The sequence below is a fragment of the Crocodylus siamensis genome, chromosome 6, assembly GCF_052110815.1.
Source record: "Crocodylus siamensis isolate JL-2025a chromosome 6, ASM5211081v1, whole genome shotgun sequence".
NCBI lineage: Eukaryota > Metazoa > Chordata > Crocodylia > Crocodylidae > Crocodylus > Crocodylus siamensis.
In genome coordinates this window covers 53,358,802-53,381,985 of record NC_143400.1, presented here as the reverse complement: position 1 = coordinate 53,381,985, position 23,184 = coordinate 53,358,802, and the positions used below count along the sequence as shown (strand labels likewise).

General features: G+C 47.1%; 1 protein-coding gene across 4 annotated transcripts in view; it reads left to right on the top strand.

Moving 5' to 3' along the window:
• The window catches only part of MAP3K13 (mitogen-activated protein kinase kinase kinase 13), a 118,563-nt gene extending 95,633 nt beyond the window's left edge, over nt 1-22,930 (top strand). For all 4 annotated transcript variants that reach the window (XM_090051505.1, XM_090051506.1, XM_090051508.1 and 1 more), the window contains 9 exons: nt 2,665-2,823; nt 4,044-4,152; nt 5,796-5,905; nt 6,964-7,080; nt 7,642-7,779; nt 8,941-9,700; nt 15,035-15,105; nt 16,753-17,050; nt 18,290-22,930. In XM_090051505.1, coding sequence (XP_089907631.1) covers nt 2,665-2,823; nt 4,044-4,152; nt 5,796-5,905; nt 6,964-7,080; nt 7,642-7,779; nt 8,941-9,700; nt 15,035-15,105; nt 16,753-17,050; nt 18,290-18,391 — 1,864 coding nt within the window. In that variant the 3' untranslated portion in view covers nt 18,392-22,930. The remainder of the gene's footprint in view (nt 1-2,664; nt 2,824-4,043; nt 4,153-5,795; nt 5,906-6,963; nt 7,081-7,641; nt 7,780-8,940; nt 9,701-15,034; nt 15,106-16,752; nt 17,051-18,289) is intronic.
• The last annotated feature ends 254 nt before the right edge of the window (nt 22,931-23,184 follow it).

The following is a 23,184-nucleotide window of genomic DNA, read 5'->3' as shown; positions in this document are numbered from 1 at the left end:
CCTCTTGGCCAAACTGCCCAGTTGTGGCTTTGGCTCCACCACGATCCGCTGGCTGGGAAATTGGCTTCGTGGTCGGACCCAGAGGGTTGTGATTGATGGCAGTCACTCATCGTGGTGCCCTGTGACCAGCGGGGTCCCTCAAGGCTCTGTCCTGGGACCCATACTGTTCAACATATTCATTAACGATGTGGACATTGGAGTCAGGAGTGGACTGGCCAAGTTCGCCGATGACACCAAACTTTGGGGCAAAGCATCCACGCCAGAAAATAGGCGGGTGATCCAGGCTGACCTGGACAAGCTCAGCAAATGGGCAGACGAGAACCTCATGGTGTTTAACACTGAAAAATGCAAGGTTCTCCACCTTGGGAGGAAAAACCTGCAGCACCCTTATAGGCTCGGCAGTGCTACGTTGGTTAGCACTACAGAAGAAAAAGACTTGGGGGTCATCATTGACCACAAGATGAACATGAGCCTGCAATGCGATGCTGCGGCTAGTAAAGCGACCAAAATGCTGGCGTGCATCCATAGATGCTTCTTGAGCAAATCCCGGGACGTCATTCTCCCCTTGTACTCGGCCTTGGTGAGGCCGCAGCTGGAGTACTGCGTCCAGTTTTGGGCTCCACAATTCAAAAAGGATGTGGAGAAGCTTGAGAGAGTCCAGAGGAGAGCCATGCACATGATCAGAGGTCAGGAAAACAGATCTTACGATGACGGGCTGAGAGCCATGGGACTCTTTAGCCTGGAAAAGCGCAGGCTCAGGGGTGATCTGATGGCCACCTACAAGTTTATCAGGGGTGACCACCAGGATCTGGGGGAACGTCTGTTCACCAGAGCGCCCCATGGGATGACGAGGTCGAACGGTCACAAACTCCTGCAAGACCGTTTCAGGCTGGACATAAGGAAGAATTTCTTTACTGTGCGAGCCCCCAAGGTCTGGAACAGTCTGCCAGCGGAGGTGGTTCAAGCACCTACATTGAACACCTTCAAGAGTAAATTGGATGCTTATCTTGCTGGGATCCTATGACCCCAGCTGACTTCCTGCCCTTTGGGCAGGGGGCTGGACTTGATGATCTCCCGAGGTCCCTTCCAGCCCTAATGTCTGTGAAATCTATGAAATCACCAGTCTCCTTGTGTTACTTGCCTTCAGTGGCTCCTGACTTGCCCCTGAGGTCTAGCTGCTTCCTTCTTGCTCCCTAGTGGACTTGAGACATTCCAGTGAGTAATGCCTGCCCACTGCTGTTCCCTTTGTCAGGGTCTCCTGTGTGCCAGTTGTGCAAACTAGGCATCTACTGTGCTGGCAGCAGGGTGGGAACTACTTCTAGGACCTCAGAGTAGTCTCCTTCCCATGCAGAAACTGCATCATGTCACAATGCCTGCAGGTGAGTTTGGGCCAGGGAAGTAAAACACTCTTATGGGAACTCATAATGGTGTCTTTTGTCCCACGGCTCCAGATGACCCCATAGAGATGATGTCCATCACAGGTGTGCAAAAATGTATGGAGAAGGGGGGAAGAGGGGATAATTTGTGGGTGCTATAGCTTGTGGGAGAGGATAATTTGTGGGTTTTAAACTACTTGTCTGGTCTGTGTAACATTTCTTCATGTTAGGTTCATTCCGACTTCTGGAAGGTTCACATGGTGATTGCTTTTCTTCAGCAGTCAAATATCTTCCTTTGGTTTTTGTTTGTACTGACTATTTTGGCATCAGTTTGCCTTTCCATGAGCCTCTGCACTTGGTAGGTAGACAGCAGTAATTGCTTGTTGCTTCTCCTGAGTCATGACCTGTGTCTAGACGAGTGGATTCACTTCAGGAGAGAGACAAAATTTTCTTTCCTGTAATTTTCATTTCCTCTGTTGTAGATTCTCTGCCCTGCATAGACTGTCTTTATGCTGTGTGTAGGATTATCGGTCATCATCTTTCTTTCAAGTTACGCCAAGGGTGAATGTCAGATGGCGTCTGAAATGTTCAGATATTGACACTCTCGCAATTGATGCATTTTGTTCCTTCATTTCTTTATGTTGTGTTGTAGTAGTTTTGTGTCTCCTTAGCTTCGGAATGGCTGTGGATAGAACGGTTGTTCAGCACATTGCCAGAAGAGGGAGTGTCGGCTATTAAAAATTCAAAACAAATACTAAAGTCAAACCCTGCTTGGTCCAGGCACCTTGGCAGGCATACCTGTGAATTCAGACTTTGAGCAGAGCAGCTACACTAGGAGTAATCCAAATTTTCCCTAGGAAAACAAACTTTATCTTTTAGTTTACTGGAGCTGGAAAAACAATGGACTTCCCTTGCACTTGATTCACACCAAAGAGCCTCTAGCTCCTATTTCATTTTGAGATAAAAGCCCTGAAAGGAAGAGGGTTTGGATTTAGGTTTTCAACAGGGGGTGAGAGTTAAAACTGATGTGGCTATGCATAAAATGCCGGGGCACAGGGTAGGAAGAGAGATTGCACAAGGTATGAAATACCCTTTTGAGACTATCCTTCTACCTGGTTACAAGCTTTTAATGTTGCTAGTTTTGAATCCATTTGCCTTTTACAGTCAGGCACCTGTTACCAGTGTGTTAAATGAGCAGAAAATAGCTGAATCTGTTGGAACATTTTTTATGAAACATATGGTTCAAGTGTTTTGTCTCTTCTGGTTTGTCCGTTTGTTTCTGCGACAGGTCGTTTGGCGTGGTTTTGTGGGAACTGCTTACAGGAGAGATTCCCTACAAGGATGTGGACTCCTCAGCCATCATCTGGGGTGTGGGCAGTAACAGCCTGCACCTTCCTGTCCCTTCCACCTGTCCAGATGGGTTCAAAATCCTCATGAAGCAGACATGGTAAGAGCCTCATCCCACTCAGTCATGCAGCTCTGTCACATTTTCTTTAAGCAGATTGGTTGGTCTCCAACTAGGCATGTCAGATGTTTGCAGGAAGCATGCAGTTGCCATTGATGTTTGTGGGCTGAGTGTTGAGAGAGAGGAAACTCTGCAAGGGAAGGAGCAGAGGCAGCAGGGCTTGAGCAAGACCAGGAGACATCAGGATTGAATTGCCCAAGAGCTGTGTTATTGTGTTACTGTGTCCAGTTTTGGTCCCCCCCACTACAGAAAGGATGTGGACAAGTTGGAGAGAATCCAGCAGAGGGCAACAAAAATGGTTCAGGGGCAGGGGGACATGACTTGTGAGGAGAGGCTGAAGGAACTGGGCTTATTTAGTCTGGAGAAGAGAAGACTGAAGGTGGGGATTTGATAGCAGCTTCAACTCCCTGAAGGGCTGTTCCAAAGTGGATGGAGCTGGACTGTTCTCAGTGGTGGCAGATGACAGAACAAGGAGCAATGGGCTCAAGTTGCAGCAAGGGAAGTTTACGTTGGTTATTAGGATAAACTCTCAGCAGGTGAATAGTAAAACACTGGCACAGGTTATCCAGAGAGATTATGGAATTTTCATCTTTAAAGGCTTTTAAGATCCAGCAAGACAAAACCTTGGGTGGGATGATCTAGTTGGGGATGGTCCTACTTTGAGTAGGGGGTTGGGCTAGATGTGACCTCCTGAGGTCCCTTCTGACCCCCATTTTCTATGATTCTAAGTCCAGCGATCTAATGGGATGGGGAGAGTGAAGTAGGCATTTTACAATGTCATGTTTGCCAAGGATGTGTGTGGGGAGGTTGCAGTGAGAAAGTGACAGGAAGCCAGGAGGCTTCTGGAGTCAGGGGAAATGCTGTTCAGAAGTGGGTGGTAGCAGCAGGGTCAGGCCAAGATAAAACTCAGTTCCTCTTCTTTGGGGAGTTGGTTCTAGGAATATGAAAGAAGGAGAGGCTGTGATATGAGAGCAGTGACAGGGACACTGCCAGCCAGGGAGGTGCCAGGCTTGTCCACCAAGGGTTGTCATTCTGTTGCCACTTTGAAAAGCCGTGGGGCAGGCAGGGGAGAATTCTTTTGCTTTTGATCCCTTTCAGGCACTGTGTCTGTATAGTAACAGAATTATGATGTACAGAAAGGCAGGAACAGTGTGTTTAATTCAGTGGCATGTTCTGTCATGCGGCTTTGTTGTTCTTTTCAGGCAAAGCAAGCCCCGGAACCGCCCTTCCTTCCGACAGACACTGATGCACCTGGACATTGCCTCTGCCGATGTGCTGGGCACCCCTCAGGAGACCTACTTCAAATCCCAGGTAGCAAGAGAATGGCCCATTGGGTGCCAGATCCTGCAGGGCTCCATCCCAGCATGGAAAGGGATTGCATGGTCCTCTGGGGTAGGAGGGAATGAGGGGCAAAGACAGGAGGAAGGCCTAGCAAGGGGAAACGGAATAGTGGGTTTGGAAAATCATGCTGAGGTTTGCTTGCTGCTGCTGTGTTGTGTTTTGGACACAGAGCGTGCACATGTAGGAACACCCCCATCCAAGGGGTCGTTCTTTTAGACACTAGCCAGGTGTGTGCATAGCGTGTTAAAGAACAGGGTGGGAGTTTAGTATTAGGGACAGGTCTGAATGAAGGGAAGAGCTGCCACAGGACATCAAAAGGATGCTGGGCAGAACCAAGAAAAGACAGTATCTCCAGGTCCCTGACATTGTTGGTTGCTTCCATCATGTCAGGGTAAGATGAAGCCCAGGTCCTATATGGTGAGTGAGCACACTAGGGGTGTTTCTAAAGATTTACACCCCTGAAGTGAAGCCACAAGAGCCAAGACTACATGAGGGCCAGGGTCAACACTACCCTAACAAAGCTACAAGTGCAAATGGTCTTTGAAGGTCTCATAAACATGGATGGTGAGCAAACACTTACTGACATGGAGCTACAATAGGCTACAAAACCCAGTTAGAGCTTTTATACCCAGGCATCTTGTACATGCATTCCTGGCCACCCCATCCATGGGCACATGATGCTGTCTTATTTTGCCTCCTGGATGTCTGGTGTTCGCTTCCAAGTGAATGTTGAGATTCCTAGTGGCACCACAGTACAGTTCATGTACATGGGGTATACATGAAATAAATTTGAGAAGCCTAGTCCCATCTGGTTCCAGCTGCTGGCATTTTTTGGAGCCTCCGCGGAGGAACAGGAATGTGAGAGGTACTCTGCTACTACAGTAATGGGTGAAGTTTAAGAGCCTTGATAGATCAAACAGGGATCACATGGGTTTTTTTCCAAGTCAGGTATGTGGTGCTTTGCAGAGCTATATGATTCCTACTTGCACTGTGTCTGTCCAGCCAGTGCTGCTAATCATTGTTGAAGGCAGTCCAAATTACAAAAGAGCAGGTAACAGGTGGGTTGGACGACCTGTAGGGTGACCTTGCCAAGCAGTGATGTGACAGATCAGGGGAGAAGCTCTGTGGTAGAAAAGTGATGAGAAACTTCCAAGTGTTTGCCTGAATCTGGTACTGTGGGGAAAGGCCCCAGTGAGAGGAGAATGAACTGCTCTTCCATCTGTGGCCATGCTGTGACTATAGCTGCTCATATACCTGCTTGTTCAGTTCACTTGTGATACTGAAAAGTCATGAAAATGGTTTCATACTGAATGCAATGATTTGTCCTTGAGCTTGACAGAGGTTTCTTGTTCATATAAAAATTGAGCACATTTTTAAATAAACTATTCCAAACAAAAAGTTGAAAATGTTTCTTTTAAAACTGTTGAAAATTTTTGTTTAGGCGTTTCAATATGTTTTTTGTTTTCTTCTGGCCAAAACAGTGAATGCAATGCACATTCTTAACACAAATCTTCATTTTTTCAGTGAAAATGGTTCTATCCAAGACATTTTGCTTAGCAGTAGCACTGAATCATGCTGTCATGTAATCATGAGTGTAAATTGCCTTCTCCTAGGCTGAATGGAGAGAAGAAGTAAAGAAACACTTTGAGAAAATTAAAAGTGAAGGAACTTGCATTCACCGGCTAGATGAAGAGTTGATTCGGCGCCGAAGAGAAGAGCTTAGGTCTGTTTACAGTCTCTCATCTGCCACTCCACCTCTTTTCCCAGCCCAGTCTGGCTGTTGATCAGAATGATACATACAGAAATCATTGCCTTGCTCTCAGCTAACCATTTCCCTTTGTTCTGAACCTTGTCACCCTAAAGGGAGGCCAGCACTGGTATGTAGTCAGCAAATTCTCAACTTGGGTTGGCTACCACAGGTTAAACTTGCAGTGAAAATGAGCTGGGTCTTAACTTGAGTTGGCTGCTTGAGTTCCAATCCAGCTCTTTTCTCTAGCACTGAAGATGAATTGAAAAAGAGGTGGAGAAAAAGTGGTACTGGATGATCAGGAGAAGGGACAGCATATTTTGTGATGAGAGTAGAAGAGTGTCGTGTTCAGTTGAACCAAATGAAAATTGACAGGGGAACTACAATTGCTGTTTATCATGTCATGGGAATAAACATCAGGTGGGAGAAAGGCTACTTAAGGTAAAGTGCAACGTTAGCAAAAGAACAAATGGGTAAAACCTAACCTTGGATAAATTTAGGCTGCAAACTGGATGATTTCTGGTGATGACACAGCAGTGAAGTTTTGGAGCACTGAGAGTTGTAGGGGCAATATACTTAAGTCTTGAGATGGAGTTTGATCGGTTTAGGAACAGAATTACACAACAGGGATAGGTGTGATAGCAGGAGACTGGACATAATTATCCAAGAGAGATTTTCCCATGTGGTGTACTTATGATCCTAATTAAAAAAAACACAGTTGTTTCATGAGCTACAAATACCATACTTCATTTGTAGGCTCCTTAGTATGCATATTTAGGTGCATCCATAATAAGTAAGTCTCTTTATCAGATGGTAGGTAATGTGACTGACTTTTGGGGAATTCTACTGTGGATAAAATGGTTCAGTTTTCATATGCGTTAGCAGGTTGTGGTAAAACCTAATGAAGGGAAAGGTGACCATCTCTCTCCAACTCTGCACTTCCTCCTCCCCAGATGAGAAGTGTTTGTTCATCTGTCCAAGGCACCAGGTCCTCAGGTTGTGAAGCTGAGGTTGGTTTTTTTTCTCTTTAACAGACATGCATTAGATATCCGTGAACACTATGAAAGAAAGCTAGAGCGAGCCAATAATTTGTACATGGAACTCAGTGCCATCATGCTACAACTGGAGGTCCGTGAGAAGGAGCTCATCAAGTACGTATGTTGGGGGGGGTGCACACCCCCCCTCACAGCTGGGGAGTGTTTCTGAACAGGGAATAAATAAACTGTCTCTTTTCTGCTTGATAGCACTCTAGGTCGGGTTTGCAGCAGGGTGCATCCAGACCTGGAGTCCAGGTCAGGCCTCTCCCTGATCCCTCAAGATCATTGCCTAGAGTTGAGGGGAATTGCCTTAAGGACGGTGACCAACAGCTTCTCTCTCTCTGTTAATAACCTTCTGCCTTTGCAGTTTGAACAAAAGAAGTGCTTTTGTGGTTAGATACTACCAGTGCCAAAATGGCCTTGCTGCCAGCCCCTCTATAAAGGGGAAGGAGACGGTTTGCCTTGAACCATGTGCCAGGGCCCATAAAGATGCCTGATGTCTGCAAAGAGAGTTTAGACAATGACCCGTTCTGCATGTAGAACACGTTACATGTGCCAGCAGTCTCTGAAAGAGCGTTCTGATATGACTCGCTCAATGGCTGCTCTTATGTCCAGTACTCCCTCCCATCTTTTAGAGAAGAACTGTAGGGATCTGTTTTTTGTTCTGTCTTCCAGGCGGGAACAAGCTGTGGAAAAGAAATATCCTGGCACTTACAAGCGCCACCCAGTCAGACCAATAATCCACCCCAATACAGTGGAAAAGCTGATGAAGAGAAAAGGGGTCTCCCATAAGCCAGGGGGTCAGACCAAGAGGTAAGAAACTTCTGCACAAAGCAGAACCCTAGCTGAGCAAATGTGTTCTGCACACAAGCATGACAGTGCGGCTGTACCCTGAAATAGGCCCCTATGCCCTTCAGTGTGTAATGGATGCTTTTTCTTTGAGCCTCTTCATAATGCAGAACAAGCCCAGCGAGTGGGACGGCTTCATCAGAACGTGGACCGTTAAGTGCTTTCAAGTTGTAGGGAAAAATTCTACCCTCACTTATACCTATTTGAAATATTTGGTCCACAGACACTGCAGAGGGGATGCTACTTGAGCCAGTACAAACCTGACTCTGAGATCCCCAAGGAGTTTTTGGGGCTGTCAGAGAGAACCACATAATTCCCATTCAGAGCAGATTTGGTGACAGATCAACCCTAGCCCTCACATGCAAGTTATCAGGAAGGGTAGCCATGCTGCTGGGGCAGTAGGCTGGGATGTGAGAGGGCTAGCTTCTGTTCCTGTGTCAGCCACATGCTCCCTGTGTAACCTTTGGTGTGTTATATGCAGCTAGACTTTCAAAGGCGTTTGCTAGTTTTGTGTATTTCTGGGCATCTGCATGGTTGGATTCACTGATTGACAGTCACTACAGCTGGCTGATACTTTTGCTTTCCAGTTGAAATAAGCTAGGCTGCCATTTGTGGGTGGTTTTGGTGGTGGTGTGTGGGAACTCCTTGTGCAGGGTGCTGTATAAATATGTGGTAAGAGACAGTCTCTGCCTCTGTAGAGCTTCTAGTCTAAGCAGATGAGGCAGAGGTGTAACAACTGAGGAATGGTGAGCCACAAAGGGCATGGGGTTGCCAAGATTTCTTCTTATGGGAAGTCGGTGAGCTTTAGGATTGGAAAAAGAAATGAGGCTGTCTTGGGGGAGGTTAGCTAGAAGGAAGTTTGGGGAAGGGAAGGAGATGGAATAGAGGGGGGTGGAGGAAGAAAGGAGTGACACTGAATGTAAGGGTTCATGACTGAGCAGGGGGGGACCAGAGAGTGTTGGAGTCAGTAGCCAGTCAGCGGAAGGGAAATTACGTCCGTAGGCTGTGCAAAGCAGAGTCCAAGAACAATGTTGGCATATGCAGCTGTGTCTTTGATCTTGTGCCAGCCCCAGGCTGACTGTGTTTGTTGGTCTTTGCTCTAAATCCCATTTGACTGTCTCCCAGGCCAGACCTGCTGAAGTCAGAGGGCATCCCCAGTGTGGAGGCAGCACCCAACAGCTCGCCTGTCTCAGGAAGTCCCAAAATGGCAACCCTCGGTGGCAAAGGCCGGTATCGCAGCAAGCCACGTCACCGCCGGGGGAACAGCAAAGGCAGCTATAACGATTTTGCAGGGATCTTGAAAAACCAGCCAGGGCCAGACGACGTACCCCACCCACCTTCTCATCAAAGCCATCCTCCTCCTCATCACAGCCTACAGCACCAGCAACAGCACCATGGCCACCCCCATCCCCAGGGCCACCATGCACGGCTCAACACTCATGGACAAGACATCGCAAACTGTGCAAACAACCTGAGGTACTTTGGCCCAGCAGCAGCCCTGCGGAGCCCCCTCAGCAACCATGCCCAAAGACGGATGTCAGGCTCCAGCCCCGATCTCATCTCGACCGCTATGGAAGCAGACTGCCGGAGGCACTTGGAGAGTGAGGAGAACAAGGCTGGTCACTGGGAGTGCTGTACAACGGATCCATACAGCGCCTGTCCACAGTGCCGGCAAGGGAACAGCGGTCAGGAACAGGTGCCATCCATGGGGCAAGGGACGAGCCGGCCTGAATCCACCACTTGTGGGTCCTTTTACGGAAATGCCCAATTCCTTGAGAAGACGGAGGTGGAAGGATTCAGCAAATGCAAGTCTGCATCCTCTCTAGGCACCCCCCAACAGGTGACCCCATCTGGGCTGCCTTGCAAAACAAGACCCCTTCAAAAGGTAAGGACCACATTGCACTCTTGTAAACAATAGTGACCCACTGTTGAAAATCTCCCACACATGTGATAGCATATGTGGAAGATGGGGATTAAGGCTGTCCATGGGTATTAGTTTAAAAATAATTTTCTGTTCGTGTACTTGACTTTGCAACTTCAATATTCTTTTGAAGTAGCTGGTGTCATTCTCTGTCACTAAGGTCCAGACTTCTTATTTGGAGACCCTGTTTTCAGGTGTGCATAACTTAGTCACACTGTGGTTTTCCTTCAGTTTTCTAATCATGTGTCTGTCTCAGACTGAAGTTGCTTGGGAAAACTCAGCAAAAGTTAAGCTGTTTTTTTTTTTTTAGACAACGGGGAATATGCATTTGTTTGGAAACTCTTGCACTTTCATGCTTTGTAGAAGGGATCTGGGATTTGCCAGGGTCAGGGATGGGCCTTTTGCTGTCTCTTTGAGAAGCTGCCCAGATTCAGCTAAGTTGCAAGAATGAAAGGCAGACCTCACACATTCTCAAGAGGGATCTGCTAGTTTGGCAGCTACATTTTTCAAAGGTTTCTTCTGTGTGCCTGGCTCAGGAGATGGAGGCAGTCCTGCTGGCAACGGAGGATGGTGAGCAGGGACTGGTCTAGCTGGAGGCAAGGGTAAGGTCCAAGATGGAGGGAGAAGTGGGGCTGACATGTGACTGAAGGGACATAATAGTAGAAACTGAATCTGGGACATGGACCTACAATGGTTAGGTGTGAGGAGCAAGTACAGGTTGGAGGGGCCAGAGACTGAGTGTTCAGACTTGAGGGCAGGAGTAGGAGTAGAAATATATGTGTCTGCTAGAGGAACCAGCAACAGAAGCCAGGTTTCCTGAGTCTCATCATTCCTGTGAAACCCATTGGTAAAGTCAGTCTCATCCCATTGTATTGGCTGGTTCACAAAGATGACAACCTACTACCATTGTCACCTGCTCCATCAGCTCAAAGGGCAGAACTAAAATTGCCAATTCTGCTCTTGAGCCATATGGATGTCAGTGTGGATCCACCTAATTGCATTTCTGTTTATGCAGTTTGCTTTCAAAAAACTTTTAAAATGGCACTGAAAAATCTACTCTAAAAGAATGGTTCTGGTGACTGAGACAAGTACTCAGCAGTTAGGAAGTGGCAGAATGAAGGTTTCCCGTGTGATTTTAATGTGGTCCCCATGTCTGGCTGGACTGTGATACCTGCTTGACATTGCATACTGTTTTTATCCACAGAGGCTCTCCCTCTTTTCATTCAGTTTGCAGGGTGGTTGATCCTCTGGGGATTGTGTAATAACAGAGGTTTGGTCTGCAGGCCTCCTGCCTCATTTATTGCCCAAACTGGACAAATGAGGAAACTGTAGGAAGAGAAAGGTTGATTTCTACCGTTAAGATAGTCGAATGCTGCCTTGGAAAATGGGATTCTATCACTGCCCGTGGCACAGAGCTCTCGCGCGGCACTGGGCAAGTCGATGAAATCATACACTTCACAAGCAGTCACAAAGTGTGCGTTCCAAGTGCCAGCACAAGATTCTGGGGTCTGATTTGCAGATGTGCTGAGCACTTGCAGCTGTCACGGTCACCAGTGAAAGCCACATTGAACATGGAAGTGTTCTGTAAGGCAAAGTTCTCCGACAAGACAGACTTCAAGCATCTCATATGGGTTACCCAGAATTAACATGTGCTTTTGGTGTTAACGTCTCTGAAATGGGATAATACCACTTTACTTTGTGTGTGTTGTGAAAGAAAATTAATTTCAATCATAGATTTCAGTCATAGAGAAGTTGGACTAGGTGTGACCACCCAGAGGTCACATCTAGTCCAACCCCCCACCTGAGGCAGGATCAGCCCTGTCCAAACCACCTCAGACAAATCCATTGTCTAACCTGTTAGCAAAACTACACAGTCAGCCGTGACAACACAAGACATAACACCCTAACAGGCCACAGGTACAGCAAGGGGACTGTGGTAGCTAATGTCCTGATGCTTTAGAAGTTGTTAAAAACCACTTGAGAGATCCAAGGAGATCCATGTCTCCTGTTACAAACGAAGGCAAAACCCCAACAGTGGATGTGTCTACATGTTCATTAATGCCCTTTAGATACTATGCATTTAGTTTACTTCCTTAATAAACCACTAACTAAATGTGCAGTACCTAAAGTTACTGTGCTGTAATGCTGGTGCATAGGTAGGGAAGCTTTCTGCACATTAGCCTAATAACACTGTGCAGCAGGCTATTAGCATGGTTTTTGCCATGACACGCTATTGCACAGTGTTATTAGACCAATGTGCAGTAAGCATCTCATGTAGATGCACCCAGACTGCACCAGTCTGACCACAAGAGAAAATTTCTTCTTGACCCCAAACGTGGCAATCAATCTGACCCTAACTGGAGGGGCAAGATCCTGTAGCCAGGAACCTCCAGCTTTGATCCCAGCAGCAGTATTGGCACAGCCCAGTCAAATCGTCAGCCTTGGCTACAGCTAACACCCAATACCTATGAGGAAGGCTTAAAAACACCCTGACACATGTAGCTGCAGGAGGGGAAAATTTTCCTTTCTGGCAACCAACAAAGCTCAGAAATCTGGCAGATCCCCATAGTAGAACATAGGCATTGCTAAGCCTAGATCATCCCTGACTGATGCCTGTCCAGTCTCCTCTTGAATATCTCCAGTGATGGAGAGTCTATTTGTGGTTGTGAAGCACTCAGATAACTCTGCAATAACTGCTGGAGAAAAGCACAGAAAAGAATTAATTCTGTATCCAAAGCATAAAAAAAGAACACAGGCACTCGCACTTTGGTTGGGAAGTAGAAAACCAAATAATGAAAAGTCAGCACCCTGTGGAAAAAGGAGTTTGACCTCATGCAGTGAAATCCTATATCATAATACATATGTACTAGACGGCAAATTATGGTTGCACAGGCTATCTCAGGTAACCACCTGGCAGAGAGGATTGGCTGTAGTCCTCCCCATATTATGTAAGAGTGATGGTATTTTGTGTGAATTTTAGGAGGACATTGGCTTCTGAGAGAAGTACTAGGGAAGGTGCTCACCTCTTGGCTGTAATCATACCTGAGTGCAGAAGCCAAGGCTAAGTGTCTCTCAGCTGCTTGCTGCAGCTCAACATACTCTTGAAGCTGGTTTGTGCAGACAGTCTCTTGCTGCTGTTGTGAGTATGGGGTTCATTTCCCCAGGATCATAGCTGGCTTGCTCTTAGACCAGAGGCTGGACTACAACATCTTGTGTGCTTATCTTGGTGCAACAAACAGGATGCAGTACCTACAGTGACTCCCTCTAGGAGACTGTGACCAGTGGCACATGTGGAGACCAGACAGCCTTCTTGAACCAGCACGTGGTTTAATCTTAGGAGCTGGAACACATGGCAGTTAGAGAAAAAGGAGTTGAAATCAGCAGTCTATACTCCTGTCTGTCTTACTCTCTCATAACCTTGGCAGACCTACCTTCTCCAGATGCTTCACCAGGCACTTAGTTCTTAACTGGGTTCCTCTGAACAGCTCCCCTCCAAAAGCATTCCTTTTTCAAATGGCTGTGGTTTTTTTAGTTTCCAGACATAACATGGCCTGATGATCACCTTTCACATTTGCAGGGAATATGTCTGTCTTGAGCTGTTCTTTCACTTGCTCTTTGTTTTTTCCAGTAGCAAAGTATTAAACTGAAGTCAAACTTTTGTATGGCAATCATCCCTGGATGTTTGCAAATACAGTGTTCATATTTTACTACAGAGTGGACATGTCTACACATCTTTGTTAATGCGCCTTAATTACTGTGTATTTAGTTTAGTACTTGTTTAAGGAAGTAGAAACTAAAGAAGGAACTAGAGTTACTACGCAGTTACACTGGTGCACAGTTATTTGGTGACACTTACTGTGCATTAGCTCTATAACACTGCACAGTAGGCTATTAGCATGGTTTTTAGTTTCCACATTACTGCACAGCAGTATTAGGCTAATGCACAGTAAGCATCTCATGTGGACATGACAGGCATCCCCAGCTCCATCACTTCTGGCTTACTTCAGACTCTGGCTTCCTCTCACTTTTTAAAATTTTCTCCCAGGCCTCCTCTGCATTTTTAAACTTGACTAGAGTGGACTGGCTTGTCTGGAGGGTTAGGGAATAATATGGCAACATCCTTATTACTCCAGCTGTGGTCACTTCACTTTGTTGGTTATCATGGCAAGCCTTTGCGTGGTCACCGTACTCCGCCGCCTTATCTATCTAATCTCTCAGTGACCAGATTGTACATTATATCACCTCAATATACTGGCCATCTCTTCCTTGTGATATTATTTTAGAGATAAAGAATTGGAATAATATTTTTTTCAGGTATGAACTTATACATGACACAATATTTCAGAACTAAGTATTAACGGTCCCTGCTGAATGTGGTGTCTCTGGTTAACCTCCATCCTTGGAGGTTTTTAAGACCTGGCTAGATAAAGCCTTTACTGGGATGAAGTAGTTGGGCATGGTCCTACTTTGAACAGGCCATTGGACTAGATGATCTGTGATTCTGTCCTCAAGAAGACAGGGTAGATACATACCTTAGAGACTAAATCAGAGATTTATAGCATAAGCTTTTGTGAACATAAGTACATGTCATCAGATGCTGTGAAAGGACATGCACAGTCACGTGAAGGACTGCAAAACTGTACCAGTCTCTTCTGTGATCTTTTGTTGCAAATTCACCTTAAAACTTATTTACATGGGGAAACTGCCTGATAGAGCTGTAGTAGTGTAATATAGCTTTAGCTATTCTAGTGCGACTCCCTGAGCTGGGCACGACCTTCCAAAATGATTAAAGCAACTAATGGAAGATAATTGCTCAAATTCAAAACACAGAACAGATTAGGTATGCCAATCTGAAGTCGTTTTCACTGTCAGTCAATTTCCACTTAGACAAGAACTCAATCCTGACTCTTAGCATGCTACCTTAGAAATACCTTCAGAAGATTCCAGTAGTTCAAAAGTTTACCCTAAATAATGTAACCAAGACCTTTATAATACTCCAATAAAATTACTTTAGTACCATGTTTGTTGGACTCTGCTAAGTTGTTTGGTAGACTTTACTAATAAAATTCAGCAGCAGATACACATCAGTCTAGTATGAAACATTTGTCACACCTCAGAATGTCCTGGCCAGATCATTTTCATAGGTCTTGGTTTGCAGAACTTGGCTTGCCTGTGTTTGGAGTGCTGCAGTCCCTTGATGTGGTGACACTGTACCAGGAACCAGGTGGTAGTTATGGACCTGCCTGTTTGCTCTTGCACAAGTCCAACATCATTGTTCTCTTTCTTGCCCTGTACCAGAGTGGCGAGGAGTCTTCAGAAGAGGAAGAAGGAGAAGTGGACAGTGAAGTGGAGTTCCCTCGAAGGCAGAGGTAAATCCTTTGTTTGCAGGGCAGAATCTAGGTGTCTGGAGGATTTCAGCTTTTGTCATTGAACAGCATGGCAGCGTGCTGAGAATTTGGACCTGTCGGCAGGAGCATGATGGATCCCTACGAAATCACTGACTATGTACTGCCTTGCAGAGATGAGCTTTAGCTTAGGCCTGCCCAGTCCCCTAAGGGATATACTCTGGCAGGAACGTACTCTACCCTAGTAGTTAGGGTTACCATATTTCCCGTATAAAAAAAAAAAAAAAAAAAGGACACCTCTGAGGGGGTTGGTTGGGGGGGGGGCAGTGATATGTCGGTGCCCTGCCTCTGTGCCCCCAGCCCTGCCAGTGCCCCTCACTCCCAGCCTGCAGCCCCCTGCCCCTCCTCCCCAGCCCTGCTGCCTTCATCTGGGAAAGCAGAGGCAGAGCAAAAACCTGGGCGTTTGCTTGCATTTTAAAAACCTGCCTGGACATGAGGACAGGGGGCCAAAAAAGAGGACCTGTCCAGGAGAACCCAGATGTATGGTAACCCTACCTAGACTCATAGTGACTTGGTTAGGAAATGAATTGGCACCATAAACTATGGAAGGAAAAGGCTACTAAATCAAATTAGACTGCTCTGGGATGCCTCATGCTGATGCGCTGTACCCAGCCTCTTTCAGGATAATGGCTTCTTCAGTCCACCTCCTCTCTGGCGTGGTTTGATTTGGATGGAAAGCTTAATTAGTGGAGTTTCACAATAATGCCCTTCACCCTATTTTCAGTGCATCTGTGGCACCAGCATTGAACTTGACAGGGTCTGGCACATCACTTCTTCCAAAGCCTGGTGTTATGAGGCAGGGACACATCGTCCTCTGGGTTGCAGGAATCATGATCCTACCTCAGAGTTGGGCTTGGGATCTTCAAGAGGACCCCAGGACCTGGGAGAGGAGATGGAGTGAAATGTATTAGCAGTTGACTGTTTACATCATCAAGGCTGAGTGCTTCTCCTAAATGTTCTAGCCACATTTCCTTTTGTTAAAGGTCCATTTGCCTTTAGCCCTTTGGGAATGTTAAGAGGGAACTTGCAAAGAGGTATTGCCTAGTGACTCATTATATTACACAATGAAATCCACATCATGGAAAGCAGGAAGGGGATATGTTTATGGGCTTGTTAGAACAGGCGTGTAGGTGGCAAAAATGATAAAACCAGGGCACATTTATAAGTGGTATACAGCTGAAGGGGAGAAGCTGGGAGACTGGCCAAAGAACTATTCATTACATTCCGTATGTTGTGAGGCCTTTTAACACCGCAACATGCATGGCAAGTAGCTATGTTCAAACCATAGCTGCGTACCTGCATGCTTACCAGTGTCCTCTGTGCTGGTGATGCTTCAGGCCAGCAACTTACCACTTGCATATTATGGTGGTAGAAGGGGGTACAGCTACTCTGAAAATTTAGAAACTTTGAGGGGCAGTCAGAGACTTTTTTAACATGGGTTCATTCAGAGTATTCAATGGACTGCAGGGGTTGGCTGTATTGGGGTCAGCCTCCTGTGAGTATGAAGTTGAGTTTCCCCACTGATGGTTTGGAGTGGGGCAAGTATAACAATGAAATGTGCAGGGTAGAGACTGAGAAGAACAAAGCTAACCTGCTCTCCTGGGCTTGCAGGCCTCACCGCTGCATTAGTAGCTGCCAGTCCTACTCCACCTTCAGCTCTGAGAACTTCTCTGTGTCTGATGGAGAGGAGGGAAACACAAGCGACCACTCGAACAGCCCAGATGAGCTGGCCACCAGGCTGGAGGATCAACTAGCTGAGAAGCTGGAGGATATGTTATCCCAGACCCCAGAGATCCCCATTGACATCTCCACCCAGTCTGACGGGCTCTCAGACAAGGAATGTGCTGTGCAGAGGGTGAAGACACAGATGTCGCTGGGCAAGCTCTGTTCAGGGGAACATGGCTATGAGGTATGTGGTACTTTCAGTGACCCCCTTCTTTTATTGGGTGATGAAGATGCAGGGAAGACAAGAAAGAAAGCCATAGGACTAGAGAGTGACAAGACGGGAGTTTGAACAGATCCATGATGGAGGTACCACGCAGGTCCCTGCCATGTTACGTTATATTATGCAATTAACTGGTTCATTGCACAATAAATTTAGACCAGCCACACATACAAAGTAATTTTTACGCCATAAAAATGTCCATCCACCTATAAAAAGAGCCAACCAGCTACAAAGGTAGTGCCTGAGAATGTTTAACGACTTTGTAGCTGGTTTCTGTCCAGCTTTCATTTGAACATGTGGTAGGGCCCACAGAGAAGGCAAGTTGGATTTGTCTGCACCCTCCTCATAACCATCCTGAGTGCCTGTCCAAGAGATGGACATCTGGCACTGCTTATGACCACGTGTGGCACAGCTGCCCTGAGGAGTTTATGGCCATGAGATACTGTTGAGGCCATAGACGTGAAGCCCCATCAGCCATTTGTATGAGATCATCCACAACTGCTTCAGGCAGGATAAAAAGAAAGGTTCAGATAGAGAATGAAATCAAAGTGCTGTACACCCTCCTGCTTAAGGTCATCTGGCAACCTCTAAATGGGTGAGAGGACACCTCCTCATGCAACAAGTTACTGTATCAGTAGCCACTGGAAGGGATTCTGGCTCTTTTTTTTATGAAGCAGCTAGTCTGGCCACCAGTGAGCCCCAGGTCTGATCTATTCTGAGGTACCATGTTACCACTGCTGTAGCTGAAAGCCATCCATCCGCTAGTGCCTTAACCAGTGCAACTAACATCTGCCAGGTGTTGGCAGCTTTGTCACTCTCTTGCCAGGGGGAATAGTATGGCAGAAGACTGTCGGGGCTTGGAAGAGCAAGTGAATTTGTTTTGGTTCTTCTGTTTTGTGGGATGCATGAGCTCTCCGGTCTTCCTTTTCCACATGTGTGCGTGCGTGCGTGCGTGTGTGTGTGTGTGTGTGTGTAGGTAGAAGGGTCTTTCCACTAGTTACATTCTTCAGTCATAACAACTGGTCTCCCTGAGGTCCCGTGGTGCCCACTGCTGCCTATCCACAAACCAAACAGAAGATGAGACGTGATAGGCTCACTAATATTTCCCTGTTTCTCACTCTTACCTACCCCTTTTACCCATGTGGCCACTTTGAAGTGCATGGAAATCACTAAAAGAGTTTCCCCTTTCCTTTTCCTTTGCAGAACCCAGCACAGTTTGGAGAATCGGATTGTGACTCTTCTGATGGGGAGTGTTCTGATGCAACTGTCAGGACCAATAAGCCCTGCAGCTCTGCTACTTGGTAATGATGAATTGTTCCCCAGCCCCTCCTGGTATTGGCAGGACTTCACGTCATCCCCCCTTAATCATACTTTTACAGGAAGAGAAGATGCTTCTCCTTTCCACCCCAGAAATGATCTGCAATAACTTGAATCTCTGGAAAATGTCCAAATGAAATTAGTTCTCACCAAGCATTTCAATCAAGAATGGCAGGGATGTATTTTATTGAATAATCTAGCTACTGTAACATTGATATTTATTTTTTTGACATTTTAACACTTTTTACTGTAAAGAGTGGACTGTATCTATATAAAGACAGAACAGTTGTTGCAAAAAAAAGTTCAGAAAGCAAGCACATCAGAGAGAAACCTCCTTGAAAGTCTTACCTAGACAGCACGCTTTGGCACAATAGAACTCTATTGCTGCTTTCACAGGGGACCAGGCCTTAGGGCCCTACAGATTTGATAGATAAAGAGAAATGAATCAATCAATCTAATCAACTGGAGACGCAAAGAGAGACCTTGCTGCAAGGTAACCTATGAACAAACAGCATTCAGTATAACCAGCTGGGTCACTTTTAATCAGAAGGTGGACGTGTTCCTGGAGAAATTTGGTACCACGGTGCTTATGTTCATCCAGGGTCTTCTGAGTCAGTACATTCCCCCTGGGATGCAAGTGTGGGGGTTAATTTATGGGGTTTTTTGTTGTTGTTTGTTTTTTAATCAGTGTTTTGTTGTGAGATCCTGCAGACCTACTCCAACCTCAGCCTCCCTTGAGACTTGGGTGTAACAGCACTTCTTAACCCTGTTGTCCTCTTTCCTCTGGCAGCACTGATTTCCAGGGGATTAGAGAAAGCTCTCTCAGACCCCGAGTGCCCATGTTTCAGTTTACTTCTCTTTGCCTCCAGGCTTCCTGGCTCACTTTTTTCAATTTAAGAAATTCATCAGATCAGTGTTGAAAAAAACAAGAACTTGCAAACCAAGGAAGCCGCATTCTGCGTTAGTCCAGGGAGGAAACCAGGGAACCCTCCAAGGCAACCTCCTACTGACTGCAACACCATGTGCCCAGCCAACACCAAGGGAGGGAGCTGTGTATGCATGGCTGAGCCAGGGAGGGAGCGGTGTAAAACAGAAAGCAAGACCTGGAATCAGTTCATTGTCAGAGGATGGGGGGGTTTGTCCTGGTGTTGAGGGAGTGCTATGGCGTGGGGCAGGAAAAGCATCTCAATCACCTGTCCAGCTTCCAGTCTGGAGGAGGAACTGTCCCATAGTGGCTGGAAGGCTGAGGCATTGGCAGACCAGAACCCCATACGTTCCTAAGGAACTCCTTGTGCCTTCCCTTTGCAAACAGACCACTTTTTAACCAATGTTGCAACAGAACGAAGATGCAAGGCCTGTTTCTCCCGCCCTTAGTAACATCTCTCCTAGAAAACCTCCACTTCACCTTCAGAACCCCCGGGCAAGGGACCTCCCCTTCCAGGCTAGGATGGCGAGAGCGGCCATCATCCTACCCCCACGGTTTCCCCTTGTGCAGTGCGCGAGCCTGAGGTGACCAGCCAGAGCTGACTGTAGGCAGGTTCTTCTGTTGCTGTTTACATTTTCTGTTGAGCTGTTGATTTGAGCTCTGCTTTGATTAATTTATAGCCTAGTGGCAAAATGAAGGCACCGTTTGTCTGTTGACAGAGAGCAGTATTCTATGCGTGAAAATGATCCCTTATTTTTTAAATTTTTGTAGCTGGACTACACGCAGATCTTAAGTTATGACTTTATTTTGTTATTTATTATTGTTTCTGTAGATCAGAAGATTGGCTTTACTACTAGCACAGCTGTTTTCTCTCCGTGTGACAGAGCCACACGAGTGAGAGCAGAGCTGGTTCTGGGGGCTGTCAGTAGTCACCTTATGCCGTGACCTCCAACAGCGGCTCCCAGAGCACAGTCATTCTGGGGGCTGAGCACCAGTCAGGAAGCGCCCAACTTCATGGGCCTTAAAAGACATTTCCTGTTGTCAACACTAAATTTCCTTGCTCATGAGTGACCAGTGGAAGGGGCAGGGAGGAGGGAGTTAACAAGAAGCCAGTTAACAGGCGGAGGAGCCCAGAGTCCTAAAGGGAGTGGCTTCCCAGGGCCAGGAGCGAGCAGGGTACTCAGTGCCAAGAGCAGACAGAGCCAGGCATGGCTTTGCAGTTGAGGTCCCCAGGGCCAAGCAGCCAGGGAAAAGAGAAGCAAGAGCCACAAGTCATCCCTTGAAGTCTGAAGACAGTAAGTTGGAGTGACCTCTCCCCACCCCCAAGAAAAGAGGTAGCAAGTCTGGTGGGCCAGGGAGAGAGAGCATTTGTCTATGACAAGGCACGATAGGAGTTCTTGGACTCAACAGTAGTGCCCACTAAGATATGCAGAGAAGCATGTGAGTTGAGCTAGCCCTCCCTGCTTTCCCCGGACACCACGCCAGACTTCTTGTCTTTCCCTTCAGCTCCCATGGTTCACTTCAGTGGCCTGGAGTTGGAGCCAAATTCTTACGAGTCTTCCCCTCTCCCTTCTTGCAGCAGTCTGCTCCCTCTTCATAGCCAGAGGCATTACCCCAGTACCTGCCTAGTATCCCTTCAGGACTCCTGTGTGCAGGATGTACAGAGCACTGCTCGTGACAGCCCAGGAGACTCCTCTGACCTGCTCAGAGCATGTGTAGGACTGCAGCAGCTCAGGTGAGGTGAGGGCTGATGTGGGCAGCCCTGCTGTGCACCTAGGACTGTTACCATCCTAACAGGCTCTGTGTGAGCAAGGCTGGAACCAGACCTTCAACCTATGGCACATGCACTTTCTCCCAGCCAGGCTGATCTAGTATTCTCTACACATGATGAGCTACAAGAGGCAGGCTTCACTGCACTGGAGTCCCTGGCCCCATCCCACGTGCCGTCTCTTTTGGCAGGGGCTCTTCCAAACATTCCAGGCTGCTCCAGAAACCCAGCCCAAGAAATGGTCTTCCTCTCACCAGGGCTTATGCCAAGCCATGAGCAGTTGTGGATGGGAATGAGTTTAAGGGCCCTGCCATACATTCAAATTCAGGCTAGATAGAAACCAGCTATAGAGTTGTTACATGTTTTCAGGTACTAACTTTGTAGCTGGACAGCCATTTTTATGGCATGATAATGACTTGGCATATGTGGATGATCTAAATTTATTGTGTGATTCACTAGTTAATTGTGTAACGTGTAACATGGAGCAAGGGCCTGAGATTCACGATATTGCTGGGTGGATTTCAGGAGCTCCATCCTCTTGCAATGGGGATTGCCTTGGCTCTCCAACAGTGCTTGCTTGTACCCCAGCACATCGGGTGAGCACAAGCAAGCTGTTAGCTAGTTTTAAAGGTTTACATCCTGCATGATTGATAGCTTTCTCTTGCTCCAGGCCCTGTGCACTTGGTCTTACTAGTAGGTAAGTCAGCCTGAACAACAGCCCCGGCCCATTAGAGGAAGAGAAGACTGAGAAACAGCTGGTTGGGTGCAGCAGGCGAGGTGTGCTCACTAGTGGAGCCAGGCTGCCTTTGGCTCTGCCATGCAGGTGTAGCTATGCTGGCGTGACAGATCATATCCCCTCATCACTGTTGATTGCATGGTGCCTCTGTTGGTGTCCAGCGCCATGGTGCTGCTTCCATGCTGTTGGGATTCTTTCCTGGTGAGCAGCACAAGGGCATGCAGCTGTATGTACAGGTCATAGTGCTGCAGCCACTCCTGTTGCTTGGGAAAGCCAGATCCTGTGGTTGGGCACTCTGGCCTCAGAAGCAAAATGAATCCAGCACCTATAACGGTGCAGAAGCCATGCTAGGGAGGGACAGACCAAGCTCTTGTCTGTGTTGACCTCATGGCAATAGGTCTGTGCAGAGTGCAAGGGAAGAGTGTCCTCTTGCAAAGAGCAGACTTAACTGAGAGGCTGCAGCTCTCCCAGAGGAAATCCTTGCCATTTCATAGATGACAAATAGGGGCTGAGTTCTGCTGCCAGGGGCAGGGAAGTGTTTGCAAACTCATGGGCATGCCCTGAGGTATGCAGGGGTGTCTGAAAGCTGATATCAGCATGGCCTGTCACAAGAGCAGTGTTTGGGTGAGGGCACTGCCAAAACCTGGCAGAGTCTCTGAGCTGAATGGGGCTGATCTGGTAGGCACAGACCCCTGAAGAGCATTCAGGAAGGCAGCAGCAGGCTAGTCACTGTCCCACACCCGATTTTTTTCTCCTCCTACTACATAAAACCTCATTCCCTGGGGAAAAGGCAAGTGGCAGAAATCCCTGCCTGCGTCCCGAGCTGCCCTGATCCGACCTGACTCGCATGGCTGCTGACAGCTCCTCAACACCAGCCTGGCTTCACTCTCAGAGGATGAATGTTGTTCTCCTCACCGTCAGTGTTAAAAGTGACCATTTCATCTCAGTAGCTCTCATTTCTCTCTCTCCTCCCTGCTCTGTGGCTTCCTGAAACAAACTTGATTTTTTTGTATTGAACCGTGTACAGTGATGGGAACAAGAATGACTGACTATCAGAGCAAACAATGCATGGAATAAAAAGCCAGTGTACTTCCACTGTCCCAGCCTTGGCTTGTCATCTGGGTGCTGAGGGTGTTGGGGTGGGATGGTTCACGCTGGAAATCACTTTTTAAAGAGTAGCAAACAGCTAATGCTGAACCCTATTTTACATTACCTGTCTGCTTCCAGCTGTTCATTTACTCCCTGGAGCCTCCAGGATGAAAATGGAAAGTGACTTGGCTGCACCGGCATTCTTCTGGTGTAGATGCAGGCCCTGAGTGTTGGGCTTGGGCTGAGTCTTCAAAGCAGCAGGG